This window comes from Drosophila albomicans, chromosome 2L (assembly GCF_009650485.2).
Source record: "Drosophila albomicans strain 15112-1751.03 chromosome 2L, ASM965048v2, whole genome shotgun sequence".
Lineage (NCBI taxonomy): Eukaryota > Metazoa > Arthropoda > Insecta > Diptera > Drosophilidae > Drosophila > Drosophila albomicans.
In genome coordinates this window covers 24,285,056-24,307,813 of record NC_047628.2, presented here as the reverse complement: position 1 = coordinate 24,307,813, position 22,758 = coordinate 24,285,056, and the positions used below count along the sequence as shown (strand labels likewise).

Genomic DNA, 22,758 nt, shown 5'->3' with positions numbered 1-22,758 from the left:
GAGACTGCTTGAGACTGTCAAAAGTTTATTTCATTCTTTTTTTTTTTGTTACCTCGTTTTTGTGATTATCGAAATTTTGTGATTTTTCTTTTTTTTTTAGCAAGCAAGCATGCAAAGCTCGTTAGCCGTCCTATAACGGGGCATGCAGGTAGAAATTGAGACTGAGGCAGAAACTCAGACTGAGGCAGAGACTGAGGTTGAGGCAAATCGAGTCTACACTCGCTGAGCAGTTGAATATGGGCTACATGTTATATGGTCATGAGATAAGACACTTCAGGCAGCACTTGGAAGTTTATGGCTAGGCCCCCCTCTATACATTACCCCCCGCCCTCCCTTTAGCACTCATCACCGCCCCCAACACAGCACTCGCTACGTGTCTCAGTTAAATTGTAAAATCAACTTTTATGGCCCGCTTTTTTTTTGCTGTAAATTTGTTTGAGTTTTTTTTTCTTAACATTTTTTTTGAATGACATGTGGTTGGCGCATCAGCTAAGATTACAGTTAGTTAATTAACGGCATTGCCTTGGCAACAACAACAACAACTGCAATAAACTTGTAAATGAATATGCACAAAATGTAGCTGCCATAAAACTTGCACCCAAATGTTGAACTGGAGACAGCAAATAAATCGTGCAATGACTTCCCTATAAACCATGCCCATTTAATCCAACTATTTGTATACTATATACACATATATATAAAGTAGAACTCGACGCACTTCCTGCTCGATATCAATCAAGTAAAGGTTTTCAGTTGACATTTACTTTTCAGCACTCGATCAATTTCAGGTGCAAGCTGTAAACGTGACTCGCCTTCTGATTGTTCGAATTTGTTTTGTTTTTTCTTCGTTATCATCATCATCATCGTTTGCTGCGGCAGCAGCAATCTTATTATTATTATTATTATTATCATTAAATTCAGTGGTCTTTTGGCATAGAATATAGTATTATTTTTATTATTATTGCTATGATTGTCGCAATGTGAAAGAGTTTCATCTAATTATCTCCGACTTAGGGGGTGTTTTCTTTATAGACGGAGTGTGAAAAAACAACATCTTAACTACCAAGCTGTCTGACGGTTGATGTTGACGGTGTTGTTTTTTGTTTTTGGTTTCTGTTTTTTTGCCAGGTGGCATTTAGATAATTTCATTTTGGCAACAAAACAAGAGATAAGCAAGCGCTCTTTCTCTTTGTTTTTCGCATTTTTTTTTTGATTGAGTTGTGGTAGCAAAAAAAGATAGCAACATTTTTGCCACTTTGTGCATGCAATTTTAAAGAGTGAGCTTAAAGAATTTTAAACAAAGGAATTAGGGGATTTTCAAGAAAATTTAGTAAGAGAAATACAATGAGATTAAAGAATATTACATAATGAAATTATAGTAATTAAATTTATTTAATATGAATGCAATATAATTTGCAGAGTAATAAAAAAGAAATATTACTGTTTAGCCTTGAATTTAATTGCAAGTTGCAAGTAATAATAAATAAATGAATTTATATTATTAGAGGCATTAAATCAAATTTACACAAGTTCTTTATAAAGGTATTAAATGATGTAATTTATAAATAAATAAATTTATATTATTAGAGGTATTAAATCAAAGTTACAAAAAGTTCTTTATGATGGTAATAAATGATGTAATTTATTGAAATTTATATTAGTTATAGAACCACAACTTAAAGTAGTTCTTAATCATCTTATAGAATTAATAGAAAAATTATTGTGCGGTAGCGTAAATTGCTTATTTGATGGTTTATTCATCATAACAAACTATTGTTCATAACCACAGCATTTGAATAATCGCTGGATTAACTTATTTATTATTAACAAAAGAAGTCAAAATGTAAAGAACTGGTTTTTAACTTGCACCGATAAACACTAAATTTGACGTCTTTTCAAAATAAAGAGATTGAGAACTGATTTCATTTTCTACAAATCTTTTGTGAATAGAATGCTAATTTGTCAAATAATTTATAACTAGAAAGCAATCGCTTTTTAAAAGAACAATAAATAATCGTTCGTTGAACTTTTTTTTTAGAAGTTGCGGATCAGCCTTAGAAAGAATCTTACATTGTGAACTAGTTCGTAATTTAAAACAGTCTCTATTGTGAACTAGTTCCTCTTTAATGTAATTTAAATTTTGAACTAGTTCTTAATACAAAATGAAGCTCCATTGAACAGGTTTCAAATTCCAACTAGTTCGTCTTTAAAAATGCAATTCATATTTTGAACTAGTTCGTAATAAAAAACGAAGCACGACTAAAAAGGTTTCTAATTCCAACTAGTTCGTCTTTACAATACAATTTATATTTTGAACTAGTTCGTAATATAAAACGAAGCTTTAGAACCAAGCTAACATTGTGAACAGGTTTCTAATTTAACAGTCTTTGTGAACTAGTGCGTCTATAAAAAGGCAGTTTGGATTATAAGCTGGTTCATTTTTTAAAATAGAGTCTCTATTGTGAGCTAGTTTATCATTTAAAACATAGTCTTTATTGCGAGCTGTTTGTTTTTAAATTATAATTGTAAACTAGTTCGTCTTTAAAAATGCAATTTTCAATTTGAATTTGTCTTTATTGTGAACTAGTTCGTAATTTAAAACAGTCTCTATTGTGAACTAGTTCGTCTTTCAAAATTTTGAACTAGTTCGTAATAAAAAACAAAGCACGATTGAAGAGGTTTCAAATTCCATCTAGTTCGTCTTTAAAATACAATTTATATTTTGAACTAGTTCGTAATATTAAACGAAGCTTTAGAACTAAGCTAGTATTGGGAACAGTTTTCTAACTTACCAGTGTTCTTTGTAAACTAATGCGTCAATAAAAACGCAGTTTGAATTCTGAGCTGGTTCATTATTTAAAATAGAGTCTTTATTGTGAGCTAGTTCACCATTTAAAACCGAGTCTTTATTGTAAGCTAGTTCCTCTTTAAATTATAAATTGCACTTATATTGCAAACTAGTTTTTCTCTAAAAATTTTCATTTTGAATTTAAATTTATTGTGAACTAGTTCGTCCTTAAAAACTGTCTCTATTCTGAACTAGTTCGTAATTAATATAAACATTTACATTGTAAGCTAGTTCATTATTAAATTAAAACTTCTCCGTAATTCAAAAGCCTAGTTTGTCACTCAAATTCTTGTCAAATCATGTGAAATTCATTTAGCCCAAAAATGAATTCATTTAACTAGTTCATGGCATGGAACAATTAGCACAGTATTAGTTGTGATTAGAACAATGACTGGACAGTTTTAACTGATAATTTCAAGATTTGATTAGAGGCGAGGGGAAACTTGAGAGTTACGAATCAATCAGTTCCGCTTACAGCACAAATGATTCAAAAGCCCAAGACAGGTGTGAGTGGCAAAAGTATTTCTTATCAGAAGTTTTCACTTCCTGCTCTGAATTGATGACAAATCGAATCGAAGGAGAGCGAGAAGCGGGAAGCGGGGAATGACATCTTTTTTGTCCAGTTTTTAGCGGAAATTACCAGAAATGAGTTAAATACACGAGACGACGGACTCAGACGTCATTTAACATATGGCTTAGACGTCATCGAAGCATGTGAGAAGAGAGTACATTAACATTTGCATGGCACTGTTAATCAAGTGTGTTTCCGATTGAATTGGACCAGCGAGCGATGTCGTCGCTAAGTGAGTCCAACGCATGGTCATGAATCATCATCATCATTATCGTCATGATTATTATCATGGCAACAGCTGCTGCAACTTCACAGCTCCAGTTGACACAACCTGTCTTGGGTTACAGTCTGGGGAAACCACTCGAAGATTGATGCGAATTTATTTCGGAAAGGTGGCCAACAAAAATTGACACACTCAATCAACACGCTGATGTTAATTCGCAATACGCGTGGCTTTTAAAATACTTGCGATCCACAACGCTTTGCTTCCATTATCACCACTCTCCACCCCCCCACACCCCACACCTACACACAATCCACCCCCTATCGAGGCAGAGGAGAGTAAACACACACACACACACGTTTATCAGTGCCAGCAAATCTGCGCAAATAACAAATATGTACCAAGCTTATATACAGCGTAGTGGGGGAGAGAGTAGAGTATACCATAATAATACTATGCTATATAATGTACAAACATATATAGTATACTCTCTGGCCAGTCATATATCTTATCTACCGTGACATGCATGTCACTATTTAAACACAAGACAACCAAACAAAAAAAAACTGACTCTTCGAGTTTGTCTCACATTCGCATTCAATGTCGCCTTCGAGTTCCCACCCAAAAATAAAGTAAATGAAACATTTCACTTGGCATGCAGCGTACATCGCGTTTGTCTCTTCACTCGAAGGAGACTTTAACTCAACGCCCCATAAAATTATACATACTTATACTCGCACAATGCTACACACTTTACTTTAAGTTTAATGTGCCAAAAAAAAAATTCAACCGAATATGAACAGATTGAAAAAGTTTGAGGCTTGATGGGGAAATGCTCTGTAAAGTGGGAAAAATAACAGAAAAATAAAATATTAAACAAAATCTGATCAAATCTATGTGTTGGAAATAACACCTCTTTGATCCAATCTTAAACACTTAACTTTCTAATTGGCATACTATAAATTTTAGGATCGATTTTTCAATGTCTCCATAAAGTGATTTATGGATATTGTCGAAATAAATTTATTTGCTCAATAAAGTTCTCTATAACGACATTAAATTTTGCAATGCCATCAATTAAGTTAACGGTAACCGTAGTTATTATGTCTGTGATTATACTTTCCAATATTTTAACTTGTAAATTTAATAATTCAACATTTAAAAAAAGTATTATAAGTATATCTATTAGGTCAACAATTATCTTTATTATATTTATTCAGATATAATTTTATTAGGTCAACAATTATATATTATATTATCTTTACTATAATTATTACTCTGAAATAACGCTGAATCTTACTTAATTGTACAAGAATTTATTGCCATGCATAATGATATAGCCCTTTAAAAAGATCTAGTGAACTGTAAAAATAATAAATATATAATATTTTTTAATGTCAACATTTCATTTTATAATTTGCAGATTTTTAATTGCCTAATAATTTGATTGTTGGTTTCTTAATTGGATTGAAATGAAGCCACTTCTATTAGCTCTAAAAGCAATTTCTAAATTTGAAACCAAGATATAATTAAGTTTTTAGTGGTAGCGAAAATATCACTTTATAGTCAATTGAATAGCATATATTGAAAAGGAAAGTGTTTCATAAAGTTTTAATAATTAGATTACTGCTCTATTAAACACTTTTATAATAAATTTAATCAATTTGGTCATTATTCTGCTATAAATTAAAAAAAAAAACAATTGTAGCTTAAATAAAATTGGTTTACTATATTATTAATACATTTTAAGTAAAGTATTATTCAATATTTCAAGCTTCTTTTGGTCTCTATTAACTGGGCAATAATTAAGTAGTCTGACGCTTAATGAATTCACTTTAGTATTCACTTCTTGCTCTTTAATCTCCACTCATTTATTTCCCCTCCCCATAGTGACAAGCTTGACAGTCGATTCCCAACGACTTTCGGTATTCTATAGAGTATGCATACATATACATATATAAGCATAAGATATTAAAATGCCGGTCATGGGATTCGCATATTTTGGCTGATTGATTTGTTGCCAGTCAGAATGTCGCTTCGTTGTCGTTGTTGTTGTTGTCGTTGCGATGTTGCCGCCTTCACCAAGAAGCTTCACTCTCTTTGCTTCCCGCATCGTCTTCATCTTCATCGACATCTTTAACACCCACGACTTTAAGTCTCACCTAGATTTTTTTTTGGGTTTTGTTGTGGTGTGTTTTTGATTGTTTGGCGTGGCATATTTGTTTGCCTGATTTTAGAGTGCTGTCGATTTGTCTGTAAGTGTGTGTGTGTGGTGTGTGTGTGTGCGAATACACCTCAATGTTTACCCATTGTCAGCTGCTGTTCAATTGCTCCGCATTGCAGCAAATAATATTTTTGTCTGACGGTCTCGTGGTCTTCACACTGCGTACTGCGTGTTTGGCTATTTTTCTTTGGTTCATATTATTGTTATTGTTACGATCATTATGATGATTATTATTATGCCGATGATTACGCATTTTTATGGAGGTTTTTTCGGCATTTTAGCATGACCAAAAAAAACATGGTCAACGCGACCTGATACGCATTGACTGAGCTATAAATTATTAATTTGTTGTACTTCACTCCTCACTCCCTTCCACGCTGTTGTTATTGTTGTGAAATTGAAACGTCTATAATGAGATATGGGTATTTCGAATTTGTTACGACATTTCATCAGGTTACGACATTTTTAATTGGCTCCCTCCCCTGAAAAATTTTGTTGGCAAACTTTTTGTGGCCCGCAAATGAATTGAAGGGCAGACGATATACACATATTTTATAATTAATATTGGCAAATAAAATATAGTGTGAAATGGATTGTTGTATATTAAAGTAGGAAAATGAAATTGAACTACGTTTCGCTTCAGTTAAGTTAAACAAAAAACTGCAAAGTTAGTTAACCATTTTTCACAGTTGCAAAAGTGTTGTTATTCACTTAGCTGTTTGCAATTATCTATTATATAGTATATATATGCGATTTGCTGTGGTTTTCTCTTCCCTCTTTTATCCCCTTCTCCAATTTGCTTTCTTACCTAATACGATTTCGTTTATTTGTTTGTTTGTTGTTGTTGTTGCTCTCATCTGGCTATTGCAATTTGTTTGGCGCAAATAATGTGCGCAGTTGCAATGATAATAATGATCAGAGGTCCCACTAACAGAACACGCCGTACAACGGAGCGTATACTTAACCAGCCCAATGGCTAACCGCATGCCTATGATAATCTCGCCGACAAATTTGATCGACACATCGACAATTGGGCGCCATAATAAATGAATACTCTGAGCTAATCAAAATGAAAGAATCAAACAACGACGAGGCAAGAGGAAGGGGCAGGGGCAAGGGGCAGCAAGGAGGAGGCAATAACAATATTAATTGCTGTCCAAATGCGACGCATGTCGCCGCTGCTATTTGCTTTTCTATTAACTCTTATTATTGTTTTTATTGCTTGTGTTGTTGTTTGCTTTTTGCATTGTTCCTTATCAAGAAATTGCAATCAAAACGTGCAGCCAAAAGGGCAATTTACAGTTGCAACGTTTTTTAGTTTCGCTTTTTATTTTTTTATTTTGTTTTACTTTACTTTGTGTTGTTTTTATTTGCTTCTAATTATTTTCGTTTAATTAAGTTTAATTGAATTTGGCTGAGCGCCTTTTGCTGTAAATGTTGCCTAATTGAAATACACTGCAAATAGTTTGCTAAGCAAGTTCATTATGAACGTATACGTAATGTTAGATGTTTGAGTTTTTTTGTAGTGTTTTATAAATGTGTCATCTCAAGATTCTGAAAATTTCATAGCAATCGATGGAGATTTGTAAGAGTTGTGTAGCTTTGAATATGCACTGCATATTCAGCTTTGCTTTGAGAGAAGTCTATATTCATTAAAGTGTAGTAATTAAAAAGTAGTAATAATTTTCTTTTAATAAAGTTTCATTAAATTTAACTGAGCTACTTTTGCTGCTTACTTTAAATAGATTGTTAAGCAAGTTCATTATGAACGTAGACGTTATGTTAGAAGCTTATGCTTACGTATATAGTTTTATAAATATGTCAGCTCAAGATTCTGAAAATTTCATAGCTATCGATGGAGGAATGCAAGAGTTGTATGGATAGGAAGTTAGATTGTTTATTTTTCACTGCTATTTACAGTTATTTAAACCTATTTTATTGGAGGTGCAGAGTAACTACTCGTCATATTCGGCCTCGACTCCTACGTTTTAGCTTTTTTTTCAACAATTTTACAAAGCGCCGCCGCCGGCAGCAAAGAGCAGAGCAGAACAGAACAGAATAGAATCAAAGCACAATCAAAACGCGCCAATGTCGCTATAAAGTGGGCAACCTAAAACTGAAATACAGCCGCAGTTCATTGACATCTGTCGCGCAAAGTTGAGTACCCAGGGAGAGAGAGAGAGAGACACAGAAAGAGACAGAGAGAAGCGGAAGCAGGGGGCAACGTTTGGCTTGTGGCACGGGAGTGAAGCATCGATTGAAATGCGCGCAACAATTGTCAGATAAAAAGTCAAGGTCGTTGGCGCTGGCAGGCTGATAACGTGGCACAGAAGAGGAAGCAGCGTTGATAACAGCAGCTAAAAGCTGAAAGTCGCAATTACAGTTACGAGTACACTCACAACACACTCATACGCACTCAGAACTCAGTACTCAGAACACACTCGCAATTTATTCGCGCAGAAGCGAGTCGCACTTTGGTTTCCATCATAAAAGTACTCAATGGCAAATTTATTGGATATTCGCATTCACCCAGACGAATACGAGTACATTCATTCATTCATTCATTCATTCATTCACTCATTCATTCATTCATTAGAAGGCGTCTCAAACGATATATTATTAACAAGAATTTATTGCGCTTCTTTCGTGACGCATTCGACGACGAAAGTTCCCATCTATTGAAGATATTTCGACTTAAGTATTTTATTTATTTATTTAGTTGTCGAGCATATGATTCATTAAAGATTAAAGAACACAATTCCGGGTTTTCTCGGACTGATAAATTAAATAGATATCGAAGTGAATCACTGTTGGAATAGAAGTTTACCAAATTAATCCTAAGTATTTTTCCATCACTTTCTATAAACTTCGGCAGCATTTTCTCAAGATTATTTTGTATTATCTACGCACGCAGAAAGATTACGAAAAATTGTTGTCTTTTACACGATTAAGGATGGGTTTTTCTTGAGTTTATAAAATGATTAGATATGTGGGTGAATCACAACGTTAATACAAACTAATAACCAGCTGAAATGAAAATGAAGATCTAAATTAAGAGAGAGAGTTATTCAATTTATTGCAAATTAAATTATTTTCTATGCTAGAATTTCTTTTTTTTTTATTATTATTTCGAAGTATTTTGTTTTCTACTCTAATTATACCGTTTTTTCGAAATTATTTGAGAAATACTGCAATTGAATCTATGCTGTTTTGGCAGACAATATGGTATATATTGACCTTTGTGGTATATTTCGAATATATTACTTCATGGAAATACCAAATATGACCTTCGGTATATTAATTAATTTTTTTCTTAAAATATACCACAAAAATAAATTAATATACCGAAGGTTATATATACCAAATATGTCCTTTGGTATATTTTAGTATTTTTTCTTTATTATTTGGTATATTTTAATAATAATACCACTCTTTCTTAAAATATACCGAATAATAAAGCAAAAAATACTAAAATATACCGAAGGACATGTTTGGTATATCGATTAAGTACTGCATTCGAAATATACCATAGAGAACAAAATATACCAGATTGCCAACCAAAGCAGCTAAGATTCAATTGCAGTAAACGTAATTTGCATTTTAAAAATTGTTCTTAAACATCTTCTGTAATTTAAATATTGTATGACAGAAATGAAGACATATTTTTCCAGTGATTTCTATTGCTAATCTTTATCATTCTCATAAAATTCTCAATAAATAAAGTTCTTTTCGCAAGTTCTTCGAAACACTTGAAAGTTTCAGTACTATAATTAGTCTTGAACTCAAATTCGCTTAATCGTATTTAAGGCAAACAAACTCCTCCTCGATATTTGTTGCCTTCTTCTTCTTCGTGGAGAAGTCGTTGCCATGTATTGTAGTAGATGAACTCCGCATGGCCTAATGATGTTTTGCCTGTATTTATTTTGCTGTCGAGTCCATTAATCAGCGCTGTCATTCATGATTTTGTTTTTGGGTTTTGGTTTTTTTTTGTTTCTGCGCTCTTTTCTGATAGATGGCGGATGTGTTTTTTTGTTAAATTTGTTTTTTTTTTTTAATTTCATTTTTGCCATTTTGCGGATATGCTCAGCTCACAAAAGTTTGGCTCAATATTATCGCCAAAGATTTCTTGCATAAGACTTTTGCTTCTCTGGAAACTCAATCAATCAGCGAAATTTAATTTATTAAACAACTTTTTTTCACCGAATTATGAGATCACTGAAAGCAACAATATGTATCTAATCATTTTTTGTTGTTGTTGTTTTTTCTCTTCAATTACAGAAATCTGGAATTAAGAAAACATATTAAAATGGCCTCCTCGCCCAATCAAGCCGCACCTCCGGTTTTGTGGCGTGCTCGCCGTAAAATTGGTAAGTTTTTGAATGGAATAAATATTAGAATACTTTTAAATTTATTTAATAATTTTAATGCATTAAAAATTGCCAGCAAATGGGAAGATTAAAGCATTTAAATCAATATACAAATTGTATATTTTTAATGTTATTTTTAGGGATCTAAAACTTTTATGAGAATTATATTATTAGAATACTTAAAAAGTTAGTTAATACTTTTAATACATTAAAAATTGTCAGCAAATGGGAAATCAATATTCAAATTGTATATTTTTAATGTTTTTTTTAGAGATCGTCAAATTTTAATGACTGTTATATTATAAATTTTGAAATAATGTTTATAAATTGGGTAACTGGTAGAAATTTAAATTAGGCAAGCAATTAATGCATCTGCTTTGCATTTTGCATTTACTTTATTTTAAACGATTTTTTATGAATCCTAAAAAAATTGAATGAAAAAGTTCATTGACTGTTTAAAAACATTTAATGGATTATATATTTCTTCATTTTAAAAAGATTTATTGCAAATCAGACTGGGCAAATACAAATCAAAGTTATTCTTGTTTTTTTTTTTTTAATAATTCTTAAAGAATCTTGAAGCTGTTCGAAATTTGTATTAGGCCATAAATGTGCAAAATCTTTGCATTTATTTTGTTTTAAACGATTTTGCATGAACTCAAAAAATTAATTGGCTATGAGCCGATCAAGAAAGAGTTCTTTGACTGTTTATAAACATTTAATGGAGACATTTTGCTTTTCAGTCGAATTCCTTTTGCTGGCCTAATAAAAATCATAAAAATCATTTATAATTCTTAAAGATTCAACCATAAAAAAGTCAACTATTCCTTTTGGAGTATCTTGAGGTGTATAAACTTTTGATTTATACCCTTTTCAAAATGCACTTGGCATTTTCATGAGCCATTTGATGGTCACTTCAAAGCAAAAACTCTTGCTCTGCTTTCTTCTCTCTTACTCTCACTCTTTCCCTCTCTCTTTCACTTCACTGTTGCTGTCAAAGTTCAGTGGCATGCCCCGCAGTTTTTGCTTTGATTCACAGCATGTTTAAGCGTTCATTATCCTGGCATTGTTCTCAGTTCTCAGTTCTCTTCCCTAACTCTCTCTTTTTCTCTCACAAATGAATGACTTTTGGTTGTTCTTCCTTTTCTTTCTTTTCACTTTTTTTTTTTGTTGATTTTTGCATTGGCGCCTGTTGCTCCTTTTTGCTTTTATTGCGAATGTTAAAGTTTTTGCTGTAGTTGTCATTAACGTTGGCAGATAAAATATTAATGTCACACAAAGAGACATGGCCAAGAAGAGAGAGAGATGAGAGAGAGAGAGAGAGAGAGAGAGAGGAGTTGTTAGTCAAGGTTTCTTTGGTCACAACAAAGGCGTCCTAAAGGAGCGTTAAGTGCAGATAAAGTTGTCAACCCTTTGTTGACTTTTTGCCATAATTAACACCTGCTAGAGGGATATAAATAAAAGCTTAGTCATTTGGCATTTCACTTGAACAAAGTTTATGACCATTTTATAGCACATTTTTTTGCTTTTACTAAACCAATTTGTAAAATGTTCACAAAGTTGTAACTGGTTAATGGAGAAGACTTTGTTGATCTTTAATGTGTAAGTTGAAATGTTAATAAAATGAAATGCTCATTATTAAATTTCAATTGTAGAAAAGTGAGTCGATAAATATGGGCAACAATTTATATTTCATTGTGGAAATTTCTTAAGAAATTTGTTTGATTACCTAAATCGAAAAATATAGAGATAGATTGAAATACTTAAAGATACCCAAAGAGAGCTTCTTTAATGTACTTAGCTTAATTAATAGAAAACATTCTCAGACTTGCACAAACACTTTAACTTTATGCTCAGTTTAAAATTCTGTTTCTGTGGCTCTTCAAGCCAAATCTCATAAATGGTTGATGACCTCTCAACATGAAGAAGCTGTAGCTTTAGAAGCAGAAAAATTAGCAGAAAAATGAAAAAACCCCAAAAAGAAACAAAACCGCTTTACAATTAGCAGCAGCTAAGCAAATAAGTTGCAACAAAGTTGCTTGGCCTGCCACAATTTGTGGCAACACTTAACTCTTTGCCTACTTAAGACGCTTGACTGATTTCAATTTCCCTCGCCAAATGCAATTGGCCAACTCTTTTTTTTTTGCTGTTGTTTTTGGCGGATTAGCGGCAATGGAAATTGTTGGCAAGAGGCTAACACAAATAAAAAGTGGAAAAGTGGAAAATTGTTTATCCAATCGATAACAAATCACGATGGCTGGAAAATAATTAAGCGGCCCACAAACTGCGTCGGTAAACAAGTTGAATGATTTATTGGCTCAAACTATGTGCAAATATATATATATATATATATTCATTGTTGTAAGAGATGGGGAGGCAAAGGGGATGCTACTCAAAAACTTGTACAGTGCGAAAAACAATCACATAAAGTTTTAATTAATTTCAAACAAGGCTAACAAACAAAACAAGCGAAGCCAAGCCAAAAAGGGAGAGCAAAGGGGAAATTAGGAAGGGAACTTGGCTGGATTTATGGTCGGGCAATGTCGCGTGTCGGCGGCACAGTGAAGCGCCTCTAAGACAGACGAAGGAAAGCAGACACAGACACACTCAAATACACACACACACATAGAGAAAGATACAAAGACACTTGTCGCCGGAAGTCGCAGGAAGTCAGCGACGCTGTCATGCTTCAAGTCGTCGTTGTAGCTGTGGCTGTGGCTCTGTTGTCATTTCCGTTTCCGACTCGACACGCTCACACAAACACACACACACACACAGACACCTTGTGCTTTGCCGGTAAGTTGGCATTGAGCGTAAAACACATTTTGCACTCCACTCGCTTTCGTATATCGTAAGCTTGCAAAGCTCTTTTCGTTTTATTGCGTTTGCAAACGCAAACTCAAAGCCATAAAAGCTTTATCGAAAAGCTCGCATCAGCTGCTGAACGCATTCTTTGGTCTGCTTATGTTTTCGGATTCCGACTCGCACTCAAAGCCGGTTCTCTTTCTTCTTCTTCTTGTTGTTTGCTTTTGCATTTGCCAAAAACAAAAGCGCCTCAAGTTGCAGTTGTGTTGGCGTTGCATTCGTTCGCTTTGTTTGCTTTGAGTCAGAAAGGCAAAGAAAAGAAACAGCAAGACAATAAGACAGCTGCTCAGCTGTTGTCTGTTGCTTTATATGGCTGCTGAAGTGATAACGATTTATGGATTATTTAGTGCCTTATGCTAAGCCTATCGCGTAGGCATTGACTCAAATTAAAATACTATTTCACTAATGAAGTATTAGCCTAAAAAATAATAAATTATATTGGCATATTGTAGGCATTAAATAAAAGCAAACACAAATTAGAATTCTGTTAATTTCCGCATTCGTTTTGGAAGATTTATTGTGTCTCTTTTGCAATCTTTTTTAATCACTTTTAAAAGATAAATTCTGACTGCAACTTGTTGCGCATTCTCCAGTTTATTCTCTTAAGCTTTTGCAGCATGCAAATCCACAAAGGTGGCCAGACTTTTTTTTAAGTAGCTCAGATAGAGAGAGAACGGGCAATCAATTGCGGCCATGGTCACATTAGCAGCAAACAGCAAAGGCAACAACAATCTGAAACATTGTTTTTTTGCGACTGATAAGAAATCTGGCAACACCAAAGCAAAAACTTACACGCTATCAACAATCGCATGATAATGTTAGTGTGTTGTTAGTGCCAGAGAGAGAGAGAGGGAGAGAGCGAGAGCGAAGGAGTGCAAATGCAATTGAAAGAAGAACAACAAGAATAACAAAACTAGAAAAGCCAACAAACTACACATATCTACTACACAAACAAATAAGACAAGCGATTAACACAATGAGAGAGAGAGACAAGTCCGCCAGAGAGCTAGTGAGTGCGAGTGGGACGAACGTTGAGCTGTGAGCGAGCGCCAGCTGAAGTTCATTAATCGCCGCTCGACAAAATGTAAATAATACGCAAAGCAAAGCAAAAAGCAAAAAAAAAAAATGAAAAGCAACGAAAACAAAAGCTCAATGTTCTTTTGCGCTCACGTTGCTCGCACATATTTGAGTGTTTTTGCTTTGTTTATTTTAGGCGAATTCGCCGCGAGTTGTCGGCGTCGCTGTCGCCGTTGTCGTTGTCGTCGTCGTTGCTGTGTCGCTTTTGCTGGCCAGGCAATTTTTGAGCGCAACTCGTTTTTAGTATCCCTCAGATATTCGACGTGTATGGTTGTCGCGACGGCAAAAGCGGCCCGAGAAAGAAAAAAATTGTTTGACATAAAAAATAAAAAAAGAAAAATCAACACTTGAAAACGCAACTAAAATAAATATAATTTTTTTTTCGGGCAGAGTTTTGTAAGTGCGCGCGAGTGTGTGTGTCGATTTATAGATGTATCTACGTGTGTGTGCGACGGAGGAATGCATTAAAAAGAAAGAACAACAACAACAACAGAGAAAGAACACAACTGCAAGATGCGCGCGTCGTTTTCATTTTGGTCTGCGAATTAAAAAAAAATAACTACAAAAAAAAAATACGTAACGTAAACGTAACGCGATCAACAGTCGCGTGTGCTGCTTCTTCTTCAGCTTGATCTTGCTGTGAATGTGAGTGTGTGTGTTTGTGTGTGCAAAGAGGTGTTAAAATCTAGCAAATGCTAGCAAGAGAAATACAAAAAATTTTAATCAAATAATAGGCGCAAAATTATGCACAACGCCTCAAAAAAAAAGAAGAAATCAAATGAAATAATTTCGGCAAACCGCTAAAAATAAATGTAAATAGCACAGCAACAAATTCAACGTACAACAACAAGAAAAAGTGAGCAAGTGAAATAAATGATGAAAACGAGTGTCCAGCAAATAAAACTGCATTTGTGAGTTAAAGTTGGAGTGCAACATAGAGCGAGAGCTTTGGAAGATGAAGAAAAAAGCTCAACTCTACGTTCTTTTTCTTTTACACAGCTGATCAGCAGCTGCCAAGTTGTTTAGCCATTGTTTCCCCTTGCTCCCTCTCCTCTTTGGCATCCACGTTGGGTTGCACAGTGTTGCCAGCTTGTTGCTATTTTCTTCTGCAGCGACTGCGTTGGTGACTTTCTGACTTATCTCCCCCCATTTGTATTTGTTATTATTATCGGTGTGAGTGTGTGTTTTATGTATGCGGCTGGCTTGCAAAAAAAGTACAACAATACAATTGTGCTGGTGTGACAATAATTGTTGTTATTTATGATTATTTATTGTGCAGAGCATATCATAATTTTTGTATGAAGTGCGTCGTTTGTTATTATGCTTTTGTTATTAGGTCTTTTTCCACTTTTGTGTGCATACGACTGAGGGAGAGCGCAGCAACGTTGACAATTGCGAGAGAGTAGAAGAGCGAGATTGAGAGAGAATCGCCGTTGTGCCAACGGAAGCTTGAGAGGGTGGGAGAGAGTGCGCAATGTGCCAACCGATAAGCTGCCTGAGCAGCAGCCAACGCACAGCTGCCCTCCCTGTTCCTCTTACACTCTCTCCCACTCTCTTTGCACAAAAGCTTGCAGACAGGTGTGCGGTCGCTCGGTGTGTTGTTCACTTTGGCTTTGTCGCGTCGCGTCGCTCTCTAGATAAAAGAGCAGCAGACATACGCACTAACACACTGTTGTAGTGGCTGTGTGCGTGTGAGAGCAAGTTTAGTCATTAAGTGTTTTTACATGAGACATTGTTGTTGTTGCTATTGTAGCGGAAATGATTTTGTCGCATTTTGTTTGCTCTTTAACTTCTTTCTACCTCACTCTCTCGCTCGCACTTGTGTTATTTTTTGAGTATTCAGTTAAAAGGCTTCTCTTTAAAATCGGATAATTGTTATGGCAATAACTTCTTTTATAGCGTCTTGTTTTAACAAGAAATATTACGTATTTACCTTATGTAAACAATTATAATAAATAATTATCAGGTTAGTCGACACTTTTGACACCCACACAAACATACACATAGACTTATGAACCTCAATCAACCCGGACGCACCTTCAAGTAGTCCCCATACATATAATGATAAGCTCGAATCTCCCGCACTTCATCTCTATCTCTCACCCACTCACTCTTGCCATCTCCCTCTTTCGCTTTATCTCTGCGGTGAGCGTGCACACGACTCGGCTGTTTATGATTGTCATTATCGCGAGGAATTACCATTGTTATCCAGCTAAATCTAGTCATTACTCACGCTATGGACGCTACTTATCAGCATATATTATACTATACATACATATAATAAATAAGAATAATAAATATTCTACTCTATAACCGCATTTCGCATTTCTTTTCAATTTTGGCATATGACACGCACCAATCATATCAGTCAGCAAAATTTTTAATGCCGTCAGATGGCCAAAATAACCATTGACCACTCGCTGATTTGATTCAAGATTATGGATTTCCCTCTATCAATGGGGGAAAGAACAATCAGCCAGGTGTTTTTAGGAAGTAATAAAAGTTCTTATGAAGATTTCTCTGAAGTTTATTGAACTAGAACTACTAAGGATTTGGGAAAGTTTCTCAAAAGATTTATAAAAGCTTTCAGTTGCTTATCTTTTGAGATCTCAGTACATGTTTTAAGGGGTAATAAATGTTTTTTTTTTTCATTTTTTCGCTTTGAGAAATTTTCCGTTTGTTTATGGTTTTTTAATGGACTTCTCTGATTTTTTTTTGTAAATTGCAGCGCACAGTATTTTTCCACTTCTTTTGAATTTCTTGAGAACTGTGCCAATTCGCTTAAGTGTCAAGGCTTCTGAAAGAAAACCCCATTAAATCCCGTGCCATTCCAAGGTTCCGAGTAGATCGTGCTCTTTGTGTGCATCTTTCCCTCGTATAATCTTTGGTTCTGTTAACCTCTCTGATCGTTGGCCTCAATTTCAACTTCATGGCCAACAATGGGGCCAAACATGCTCCAACTCGACCTGACGCGTTCGGACCATTTCGGATCACACCTTAAATGTGTGGGAAATGGAAAGATATATGGAATATTGCCTGACAACTTACTTATATGGTAATTACAGTTGTTTTGCACTAGAGAGTGGACTTTGGATGTTTTCTTCCTGTTTCGATGCGCATTTTGAGAGTGTGGCTATTGCGACTTAGCCAACTTGTTTAGCCCGTTTATGTGGGTTAACAGTTCTTGGACACATTCCAAACAAACGAAAAAAAGATAACAAATAAAAATAAAGAAAAGTTCAATTCGCTTCTCTCCAATTCTCTATCTTTCTTCTAATATATTTGTTGCCATTTTGCAAAGCTCTTGTTTAATTTATGCTTAATTTCTTTGACGTCAAACGTTGCGGAATTTCAGCACTTTTTTTGTTCATGATTATGCAAAATGCTAAGAAGCGGTTTTGCGGGGGGGTCTCATCATGAGATAACTGAACATTGTTTTATTTATTACTCTTATTATTATTATTAATGAGTTTAGTATTTAAATGCGTAGCTATGATCTATGCAAATAAGTTCACTCACAAATCTCTGAACTTTACTTAACTTTATTACTTTTGTTTTTATTGCTTAACACCTTTTTTTGTTGTTTTGTTTTGTTTTTTGTTCTTTTTTCTTTGATCTCCGTTTTCGTAATACTTTACTTTAAACAGCTGTTGTTATCGGTTTTTTATTTTGTCCGGCACGTGTCATTTATTTAGTTGTATTCGCTTAACGATTGTGAACGCTATTAATTTGCATCTCGTTGATGTTGAAGAACTGATCAAACAGCCAGAGTTGGGTAAACGAGAGATGAATTTCAACATTCTCAGTGCCCAAACTCGTTCCCAAGTCATGTGCTTCCAACAAAGACTAATAACGATAATAATCACAACATTAAACATCTAAACTGCATTTGCGAAATTTTCAATATTAAAAATATTAAATAATCCTTCGTAGAAAAACAATTTTTGAGGTAAAACAAATGTTCAAAACGTAATTTAACGATCCTGGAACTCGTTAACTATTAAGATCGATGTCAAGACAGGTTCTTAAATTTTGTATATAGATCGAGGTCACAAATTAGCAAACGATAAAACTTCTGAACTCCTGAAAGACGAGTTATGAAATTTTGGTTATCAAGATTTATGCCGTTCAGACGTCAGCAAATGAATATTGCTAACAAATTAGCGATAATCGAGTAAATCTGAGAAATACTAATTTATAAGTAAAACGACTATAAAAGAAACATTCTGATGATACAATCCTTATGATTATTGAACGGACTCCCCTTGTTTCTGGCAAAGATTCAACGCATAGCATTTGTTTCTCTCTCTTACACAATTATGGGGAACTGCCATAAAATGAATAAAATATTGCCCGACTTTTCGTCTTACCAGCATATATACACAAATATACTATAATCGGAATGTATTCACATACATATATACATCCATACAATATGAATATGCATGTGGATAGACAGTTCGATGGCCCAAGGTTGCCCAGTAAAATAAACAACTACCATAAAAACATATGTAAACATATGTAGAATTTTAATATATATTTATTTCTGTATTTATTTCTTTACCTCTGCCATTTGTCTCTATATTTTTGACCCCTACCAACCAATCTATTATTTTTCGTTTGCAATTTATTGTTAATTTTAAATTGTAGAACGACTGAAATCGGTTTTGTGCGGGGTGCTCCGAATGTGAATCAGTTGAAAGGCATTTCTTGTTGGAGGCAGAGTGAAACTTGCGTCATAAATCGAACTACAACAAAATGTGTGCCAAATGAAATATAAAATACAACAACAAGAGTAATCAGTATAATTTTTGTGTGCTCACAAAAGCTGAATAGCGACATGCCCTGTAAAGTCGAATATTTAAAATGAATTCTATTCATTTATTAGAATAAAATTCTGTGTGCGATTATACTTTTTTTTTTTTTTTATTCTTTCACCGATATTCTAAAAAATAATTAATATTTAATATTTCTCTGAATAATTTGTTTTATTATTTGGATTATATTCTTCTACAAATTATTATTTCTACATCTTAATATTTTTTTTTTTGATTTGTATAATATTCTTCCACTGATATTCTACAAATTATTAATATTTATCTTAATAATTTGTTTTTATTTGATTTGTATAATATTCATCTACAAATTACTAATATTTATCTTAATAATTTTTATTTTTTTTTATTTGTATAATTTGCTTGTACTGGTGTTTTAAAAATTAATTCAGTTTGTATAAAATTGAACTGCCTTGCGCACATAAACTCTGTGTTAATTGGTTACAGGGTATTAAACAGAGCGGATCGCCTCTGTGCCTCTGTGCATGCAATGAATGAAGGAAATGGCGCTGCCCACGCGACAAACCAAAGCGACGGTAAGCAACGCGACGTTAACGTTGACGCTGACGCCCGCACGCTGCTTTTTTTTTGGGGCCGCTGTCGCAGTCGCTCTGCCTCTGCGTCAGTCGCTGCTGCTGCTGCTGTCGTCATAGCTGCGTTCGCTCAATTGTGCTCGGCTCTCTCGCCGCAACTTTGAATTCGCCGCAAGTGACGCGCGCAGTTAGTTGTTGCTGTTGCTGCTTATCAGGCAGCGTGGGTTGCCCTCGGCAGTCGCGCGCTCACTCACACACACACATGCACACACATATGGTCGCATGCTGCACTGCTCGCACCGTGCCAAAAGCAAAGTTCACATTAATAAATCTGCATTAATGAAACATACTTGTTGCAATATATCTAAACATTTTTTTGGCAGCCATGCAAACAAATTTCATTAATTACAACTGGCTACACTTATTTGCTATAGACTGCGAGTGATGAATGTGTTGGTATAAACATACACACACACACATACATAGACTAAGCCCCCACACATTCATTATCAGCAATGTGACAATGTGCTCTCCCTCTCTCTATCTCTCTCACTCTTACTCGTTTATTTGAGTAGCCTCTGTTTATTTATGTTTTTCCCTTTGCCTTTTGTTATGCACTTTCTTTGAGGCTGTGCCATTGCGCCTTTCCTTGCTTCCCTCTATTCCTATTACACTGCGTCTCCGGTTCTGTTTCTCTTTCCGCTTTGCTTTCGGATTCTGTTGCTGTCGCTGTTTCGATTTCGTTCTCGCTTGCGTGCACAGCTGGTGGAAAATTTTCCAGTGCTTAATACAAAAGAATATAGAATTAAAATTGATGCTTAAATCCCAACGACTTGGCTCCCTCCCTCCCTCCTTCCCCCCTCTCACCACATCACTCTCTCGAAGCTGCGCTGTGGCGCCTGCATTGTTGTTGTTGTTGTTGTTTTTGTTTTTGTATTCAGTTTGTTCTAGACAAAGTGCAGTTTTTATTGTATTAGCTAATTGCCCTGTGGCCCCATGCTTAAAACGTGAGCTCGAGAATAGGGGGAAATACTGGGAAATGCTGTTCGCAATTACAGTGACCCTTAAATTTCAAAATGCAACAAGTTGAAAGTCATAAAATAATAACAAATTCTTAACAATGCGGAAACTTGTCTATTTTTTTAATTAGTTAATTGGTTCTAAACTTGCTTCATATGCAAATCTTGGGAATATCCCTTTATTTCAGTGAAATATACTTTATCGCTAATACCCACAGTTTGTTAAATGTTTCTTCACAGTAAAAAATAAAAGTTCCGATAAAGTCGTGTGTTTTTTTCTTTATCTTTTTTCATTTGAAATTAATATTTGTGCTGTAAAAAAACTTGTTTAAAAAAATACGAAATTCTCTTTACTTACATTTCGTCAAAAAAGAGTCGATGCCAATGTAAACTTGGGCTCTTGGCCTTGTTTACATTGTGTTCTTTTTTTTACAGTTGCTGCGAACCCGAAAACGCGTTTCAAATTTCAATTTCGCAGAAAACGCAACGTTCATTTCAACGTTGCTCGAAGCCTTTTTTTAATTTGTGCTTATTAATGTGCAACGTTGTGCAATATTTTGATTATTGTAAACATTCTGGAGACCGCCCTCGAGGCATCGTCTTACAATTTATGCTGGGCTCGACACCAAATACCAAACCCAGAATCAGACTCAGAACCACATATATGTGTGTGTGTGTGTGTGTGTGTATTCGGTTCTGTTTTGCCTTTGGAATGAAAAAAATGGAATTAATATACAAAATAAACATTTGGTCCTCATGTTTATTCAGTCGAAAAAGACGACGCATGCCATAAGCCATAAGCCGAACAAAAGAAAGGGAAACATCTTTTTTTTTTTTTTGTTCTGTGAAATTAAATTAAATATACATTTCGCTGGAACCTTTTTACATTGAACATATGCAGATTGAACTTGGCTGTGAAGTGGAAATTTGTTAGGGGAATTTATTTCGCTTCATAATGCTTTATTATAATGTATTTGTTTTCCTATAGAAGTGTTAAATGTTTAAGTAGATTATTATGCATAGCAATCCAAGTAAATATCTGCATTAATTCTGCAAAATTTCATTGAGATGTTGAACAATATAAACAAGTTTTATTTTATTTGGCCTTTAAATGAATAATTATATTTGGTTTCTGTACAAATGTTAAATGTTTAATTTGATTATTCAAAGCAAATAAAATAAATATACATACGCATTAATTCACTAAATTTTATTAGGATGCTTGGCAATAGACAATTTTTTACTATTGAATGAAAATATTTGGTATATTTAAAAATGAATGTCGCACCTTTTGGAATTCATTAAAAATTATATCAAATATAATATTTAGTATATTTTTAGTATATTGTTAGTATATTTAAAAATGAATGTCGCATCTTTTTGAATTTCATTAAAAATTATACCAAATATAATATTTAGTATATTTTTAGTATATTGTTAGTATATTTTAAAATGAATGTCACATTTTTTGGATTTCATTAAAAATGATACCAAATATAATATTTAGTATATTTTTAGTATTTTGTTAGTATATTTAAAAATGAATGTCGCACTTCTTGGATTTCATTAAAAATGATACCAAATATAATATTTAGTATATTTTTAGTATTTTGTTAGTATATTAAAAATGAATGTCGCACTTTTTGGATTACATTAAAAATGGGTAGCGGATATCTCATAGTCGTACACACCCTACTTCTTGTTTCCATCTATTTAATGATCTCTAAATTTTCCTCTATTCTCACGTGCCACTTTTCCACTATAGATTGACCACAGTTCAAGAACCCGCATTCGTTAAAGTTAGCTGACCCATTTCCTTATGGTCTCCCCGAGTATTTTGGCTTATGAGTTCACAGCACTGCCAACGAATAAACAAACAAAGCAATTACAAGTGCCAAGTGAAAAGTACAAATTTTTCCAATCTCAAAATTCTCCATAAACACACACACTGAAGGGGGTTTGCATAGTCAACATATCCAAATACTATAAGTGTATGCATAAGTAAACAAAAAATAATACGCTAAGATAGATACGATATATATACAATATTATTATGATTATTATTGCTGGAGGTGTATTTGCGGTGTTATTTGCGCACTTGATTTTGTTTTCTTTCATTTTGCCATGGTAATGCGCTCATATAATGGATGATTTCAAATTCAAATTCGAATTTCTTGTTATTTATTTATATAGATA

General features: G+C 34.1%; 1 protein-coding gene across 5 annotated transcripts in view; it reads left to right on the top strand.

Annotated features, from left to right (window-relative positions):
* Window positions 1-22,758, top strand: part of LOC117565525 (dual 3',5'-cyclic-AMP and -GMP phosphodiesterase 11) — a 150,803-nt gene that overhangs the window by 96,799 nt on the left and 31,246 nt on the right. For 3 of the 5 annotated variants that reach the window (XM_034244669.2, XM_052002684.1, XM_034244666.2), the window contains one exon: window positions 10,145-10,233. In XM_034244669.2, coding sequence (XP_034100560.1) covers window positions 10,173-10,233 — 61 coding nt within the window. In that variant the 5' untranslated portion in view covers window positions 10,145-10,172. The remainder of the gene's footprint in view (window positions 1-10,144; window positions 10,234-22,758) is intronic. The other 2 variants (XM_052002686.1, XM_052002685.1) reach the window with 1 other exon arrangement.